This window comes from Oncorhynchus kisutch, linkage group LG19, assembly GCF_002021735.2.
Source record: "Oncorhynchus kisutch isolate 150728-3 linkage group LG19, Okis_V2, whole genome shotgun sequence".
In the NCBI taxonomy this organism is placed as follows: domain Eukaryota; kingdom Metazoa; phylum Chordata; class Actinopteri; order Salmoniformes; family Salmonidae; genus Oncorhynchus; species Oncorhynchus kisutch.
Genome location: NC_034192.2, coordinates 12,022,518 through 12,028,858, shown reverse-complemented (window position 1 = coordinate 12,028,858; position 6,341 = coordinate 12,022,518). Strand labels below are relative to the sequence as shown.

The following is a 6,341-nucleotide window of genomic DNA, read 5'->3' as shown; positions in this document are numbered from 1 at the left end:
GTTCTTTAGTGGAACTGAGGTAAACTGTGTTTTTGCTGAGTTTGATGTCCTTTCCAATCCCATGTGGGAAGCTAGGATGGTTATTCAAGGACAGTTGTGGCTGCTGCCAAAAGCATTTCAGTGTTGTGTTTGCTTTTAACAGCTGTGGGGTGGATTTAGGACCATTCCAGAAAACTCTTCCAAGACACACAAATGCTCAGGGGGAGTATTAGGTGTTCCTCTGCTACATACAATGAGTATAAACTACATTAAGAACACCTGCTCTTTCCATGACAGACTGACCAGGTGAATCCAGGTGAAAGCTTTGATCCATTAATGTCACCCTTATTAAATCCACTTCAGTCAGTGTAGATGAAGGGAAGGAGACAGGTTAAAGATGGATTTTTAAGTCTTGAGACAATTGAGACACAGACTGTGTATGTGTGCCATTCAGAGGGTGAATGGCCAAGATAAAATATTTAAGTGCCTTTCAACAGGTTTTGGTAGTAGATGCCAGGCACAGTGGTTTGTGTCAAGAACTGCAACGCTGCTGGGATTTTCAAGCCCAACAGTTTCATGTGTGTATCACGCATGGTCTACCACCTAAAGGACATCCAGCCAACTTGACACAACTGTGGGAAGCATTGGGGTCAACATGGGCCAGCATCCCTGTGGAACGCTTTCGACACCTTGTAGAGTCCATCCCAACGAATGGAGGCTGTTCTGAGGGCAGCGGGAGGGGGGATGCTGTCCGACAGGAAGATGGATATAACCTTTTGGCTTTTGAGCAGAATCTTTTTGCCAAAACCTTTTTAGACAGAAGCCATAGGACTAACTTTAGAACATTACATTTTGTAGAGAATCTGTTGGACAGTCACAGTACCTTTTCAACTGTACCTGTTTTTAACTGTTTAATCAGCAATAAAATACCATAACACTTCATTGTGTTGTCACTTTTATCTTCATGTTCAATTCATATAGTATATTCCTCACACACCAAATACAATATTTACAATTATACAAAAAAGGTTACCTCCGTAAACAATTTAGACAACAATGTAGACATTTATCATCACAAAAATGTAGACAACCAAAAGCATACAGCATAAATACATTTAAAAAATATATGAATTTCATTATTTTTTTTTCTTCTCCAATAGTAAAGGTGTTATTGCAGTGGTAATTTCCAGTATCTTCTCTGAGGAAAAGTCCAGTTCAATCTGAACGTATTGTTTGTGTCCTCAGTAGTCTCAGGGGGTTCCCTGTGTCTTCAGATCAGCTAGTCTCTTCATCAGGGACAAAGACAAACTTCCTCTGTGGAACTTCCACCTGCAATTAAAAAGACAACGATTTCTGTTATATAAAACAGATTTTTTTTTTCTTGTGCCAGGTTCCCTCGAAAGGAAAAGATTCCATGAAAGCTAGAGCTATTTCAGATAGACAGAAATTCTATGTGAGCAGAAAGAAAACATATATTCTGTAGCCTAATATTGTCCAGTCATTCCAGGATTTTGTGATTCTGCATTGTTTGTAAAAATCAACAATCCCCTACATATTATGTAAGGGCTTGCAAATGTGATCCTCCACCCCACTATTACCGCATCTAACAGTCAAATCACCGCAATATTACGGCATAAAACTCTCATCACACCACAAAAAGAGGGCTCACAATTAAAACCAATCACCATACTTTTACCGCATAAAGTGGTTCAATCAAGCCACATGTCAACAAATGTTTTCCCCGTCAGCGCATTTTCCTGATAAATTGGGCAAAATTCATCACAAGAAATATCTAACATTTTTGCTCGCAACTATAACAAAATTCCCTCTGCACTTTCCTTATTTACTCTTTTGTTGTCAAAGTTCGTTCTGGTACTGTGAGGCCTTTCCGTTTCCCTTATCATAGCAGCTGTACAACAGTCCTATTTTTAACTCTAGTTAAGTGGCAGGCATTCACATCCTCTAGACCCTAGCCTTCTGAGGGCAACCAGGATTTTCCACAGTAACAACATAACAAGCAGTTACCACACATTAATGGGCCCACAGAAACACTAGAGACTAGACTACTCTTCTCTCACTCCTTACTCCTTCTCTCTCTCTCTCTCTCTCTCTCTCTCTCTCTCTTTTTATCCCCCTCTCCCCCTCTCTTTTTTATCCCTCTCTCTCTCTCTCTCTCTGTTTTTACCCCCCCCCCCCCCCCTCTCTCTCTCTGTGTGTGTTAGGGACTTCAACCAAGGCTTGTGTTGTGTTTGGCTTTGTTCAGACATACCACAGCGCTTGATGATGGAAAAGTGTCATATGATCGACGTCCATCGTAAAATAACATGTCAATCACAGGAGATGACTCCGACAGCGATGTTCCTCTGTCACCTGTCTAAATCACACTGACCTCTGAGGTATGTGTTCCCTTTGACTGTAGGAATCCACCCTAAGGTTCTCAAAGTACAACCTTATTTATCTTAGACCGTTTAGACCAGATACTTTCTCTCAACCTTTTTATATGAGTTGTCTTTGACATTTTCCAAGATGACATAGTGTCTCAGTCTGTTGGCTTTGTCACAGAAATAGACACTTTTCCAGATGGAAACATGTGGAAACATGTGAATTAGTCCAAGAATACCCAGCCCAGGATACAGATAGAATAGCCTCCATGTTGGTAAGGGCCAATCGTTTTTCCCTGGCCATGTGACCTGACCAGAAAATGACTCTGGGCCCTAATGATTATGTATGAGACTAGGAACTCTCATAGGTTTTGTCTCACCAGCTGACCATCTTTAACCCTTAAAACCCTTGTTAACTCTTATTGGCTGTGCATGTACACACACACATGCACGCACATGTACTCACACACACAATCTCACCTTTCTGAGGGAGCGGACACTGGCATTGCGGATGGAGTCCATGAGCTGGTCGTGTGAGGAGCGCAGTGGAGTGGGTGGCCTGCTGTGCTCCTGGTCTCTGGTCTCTGCCACTGGCCGCAGAGCGTTCTTCAGCTCCTTCAAGATACTGTTGGTCTCTTTCAGTCCTTTCTTCCCCTTCTTCCCCTTCCCTTTCCCTTGCTTCTTAACGACCTCCTCGTGGAGCCTGATCACCTCCGCTATCTTCCTAGTCGGCTTCTTCTTCTCTGCCGGGGGCTGGCAGGGCAGTGAAGGGGGTGGGGGAGGAGGTGGGGGAGGCGGCGGGGGAGCAGGAGGGGTCTGTTTTTTGGGGAGTTTGGGGGATTGCCAAGGAGACACCCGCGGGGAACCGTAGGGGGAAGAACCTGGAGTGGCCTTCAACAGAGCAGTGGTACGGGGGTTAACGGCCCCCTCTGGCCCAGCCTGCTGGTTCTGTCTCTGCTCCTGCAGGCGTTTCTGTCTCTGACGGTCCATGTTACGGGTCAGGATGCCTGTCATGCTCATCCGGGGGCCTGGAAGGTGGAACTGGTAACCCAGCTTGATCAGGGCGTGGTTCTCCCTCAGAACCTTCACCATCTCCATCTCCACCTGACAGAGAGAGAGAGAGAGGGAGAGAGGGAGGGATCGTGAGTTTGTGCTTTTACTATTGCCTGCGCATGTGTGTTGAGCAGCTGCATCAAGATCTAATACCAAGTCCAGACTGACTGACCTGTCCTCCACACATGTGTCTCTGGTTGTGGAAGCGTAGCTCAGTCAGGGTGCTATTGCTAGGCAGAGCCTGAACCATAGCCAGAACCCCTTTCCCTGTCACATAGTTGGACTCGATGTTCAGGCTGACGATGGAGGTGTTTTCGCACAGCGTCTTGGCGATGGCCAGCGCCACGGGGTCATCAGCATGCGTGTTGGCCAGGCTAAAGACACGCACGTGTGTGTTGGAGCGCAGTGCCTCAGCGAACTGGATTAGAGTGTCCTGTGAGATGTCCTCGATGTTGTTGAGGTTGACCTCTTTGAGCTCAGGGTCGTTATTAAGGACTCTTTCCAGGGCCTCGTCGACAACTGTTGGGTTGCCATCGGCGTTCGGGTCAAGCGGAGGTGGGGGCGGGGTTAGTCTCATAGGCTCCACCCTTGGGGGTCTCAGGAGGCTAGGGGAGGAGATGACGACTGACAGTGGTGATGGAGGACCAGGATCCTTTGGGGGCGCTGCTTCAGGCCTTTCCTCTTCTGGCTCCTCTTTATCCTCCTCATCCTCTGTTTCAGCTTCCTCTTCCTCACTCTCCTCCTCCTCTTCCTCTTCATAATCTTTATTTTCTTTCTTGTTCTCGTCATCCTCCTCTGCTTCGCTGTTGCTTTCTGTCACACATTCTTCCTCGCTCTTTTCGGCATCGTCATCGTCATCCTGTTTAGACATAAGGTGTAAATCTCTCATTAATCTGACTCAGACACATGGTCATGTTCTCTTATAACTGTATTATGTCAGACTGGATTATTTGCATTTTTTTTGTGTGAAGGTCCTTATTGAATAATGAAGCTTCTTAATTGGTCAAACAGAATTTAAGGTTATATAGATCTGAGAGTAGCAAGCTAGCGGAGTTCAGACTCTCCTGATCACTGACCTGTTTGGGACTGCTGGCTTCCCCTCTCTCATCCTCCAGTATCCTCTTGGTCTCCTTCTCCCAGTACTTCAACAGAGAGTCTCTACTGAAGGTGCCAGTGGGGGTCTTCTCCGTCTGGTCTCTCTGTCTCAGGCCGATGGGCACGTTGGCATCAGGGTCAATGTCTGCCAGCTCCATCTCCAGCTCTGCTAGCTCCTCTGGGCTGAGAGAAGCCAGTAGTTCATCCTCATCCACATCCTCATACTTACTCAACTCCCGACGGTACCCAAAACCGTTCATCGCTGAAGAGGTTGGCCCCTTGGCTGAGCTCCAGGTAGATGGGGCTCTGTGTGCCGTACGAGTCCGATCAGGATGGGATCTTTCTGGGATAGGTTTCCGGTCAGAGTGGAGTCTTTCTGGAGGTGTGGGTCCAGTCAAGTTCAGTCTCAGCCAGTTCTGTTTGTCCTCTACTGCTTCAGTAAGAACAGTGCCAGTGGTGTGTGTGCAAGGCAAGGAGCCTAGCTGGGGTGTCTGTGTCGGTGGTGTGTGTGTTGAGTGTGTGTGTTGAGTATGTGTCCTGTTCTCCTCTCTTCTAATCTCTCCAGCTGCTGCAGAGGTCTTAAGAGAGGGATCAGTGGGGTGCAACAAAGCGTCAGGCCATGATGCACAGTGCTTTTTTGGGAGGCGCTGCTCAGAGTGGTAGACTAGAGCCACAAAAAGCATGTGAGCTCAGAGAGCAGAGCGGCCCTGGTCAGGCCTGTCAGCGGATCCCAGCAGCGGCCACATTGTTCATAGCCAACAAAATGCCCAACCGGACCCAAGAGAGACAGACAGCGAGTCATCGAGGCACATAACGACAAGCAGAAACACAGAGACACATAGCAACACGAAAACACATATTTACACACATAGGGACATCACATCACACATAGAGAACCCCACAGACATAGAAAGACGTTCAGACTAAGAAACCCACAGAGACACACACCATGACATAAATATGTCTCAAATAGTACACTTTTCCCTAGGTGGCTCTGTTCAAATGTAGTGCACTACATAAGGAATGTGGTGTAATTGCAGATGTGCCTCTAGTAAAGACCAGAGAGGTTGGTTATCCCATAAGGGACAGAGTGAATTAGGCTGTTGTTGTGTGACACCACTGGCCATCCCGTGGGATTAACTACTACAGATAACAAGGTTTCTATGGTAACATGTTTCTATGGAGAAGACTAATAGAGCAATGATGTGAAAGTAGAGTTGTATCTTTTAGTGGGCTTGGATTTAGTCAAATGGTTCCTGAAATACTGGGAATAACAGTAGATGATTGCGTTAGTGTTAAAAAAAAAAAGAGGGTTATGTTATCATTTTAGGCTTGTCAGAGTAGAGTGGAGGAGCTTCTCTGAGAGCTGGCAGACAAGGCAGTGGGATGTTCTCTATCTCTTCTATACACTGCTGGCTTTGGGCTTTTAATCTGACCTCTTTATACATCACCACTCTGTCTGGCTTAATTAATGAAAAATAGTATTTGGTTGGAGAACAAAAACGGTCTGTTTATCTAGTCACTTTAAACAATGCCACTTTATATAATGTTTACGTACCTTACATTACTCATGTCATATGTATATACTGTACTCTATACCATCTACTGCATCTTGCCTATGCCGTTCGGCCATCGCTCATCCATATATTTATATGTACATATTCTTATTCATTCCTTTACAGTTGTGTGTAAAAGGTAGTTGTTGTGAAATTGTTAAGATTACTTGTTGGATATTACCGCATGGTCGGAACTAGACGCACAAGCATTAACACTCGCATTAACATCTGCTAACCATGTGTATGTGACCAATAAGATTTGATTTGATTTGATTTG

General features: G+C 45.7%; 1 protein-coding gene across 1 annotated transcript; it reads right to left on the bottom strand.

The window, feature by feature from the left end:
* Positions 1-921: 921 nt before the first annotated feature.
* On the bottom strand, positions 922-6,071 carry LOC109864317 (leiomodin-2-like). Its single transcript, XM_020452032.2, has 4 exons — positions 4,490-6,071; positions 3,586-4,272; positions 2,841-3,464; positions 922-1,308 (listed from the first exon to the last, which is right to left on the bottom strand). The coding sequence occupies exons 1-4, from the start codon at positions 5,189-5,191 to the stop codon at positions 1,255-1,257; spliced, it is 2,067 nt and encodes a 688-aa protein (XP_020307621.2). The 5' UTR covers positions 5,192-6,071; the 3' UTR covers positions 922-1,254.
* Positions 6,072-6,341: the final 270 nt, after the last annotated feature.

Coding starts and splice junctions, on each gene's coding strand:
- LOC109864317 (XM_020452032.2), bottom strand. CDS start 5,191: ATGCTTTTTGTGGCTCTAGTCTACCACTCTGAGCAGCGCCTCCCAAAA. Junction 4,273..4,489: donor AAGCCAGCAGTCCCAAACAG/GTCAGTGATCAG, acceptor ATGTCTAAACAG/GATGACGATGACGATGCCGA. Junction 1,309..2,840: donor GTGTCCGCTCCCTCAGAAAG/GTGAGATTGTGT, acceptor TTTTAATTGCAG/GTGGAAGTTCCACAGAGGAA.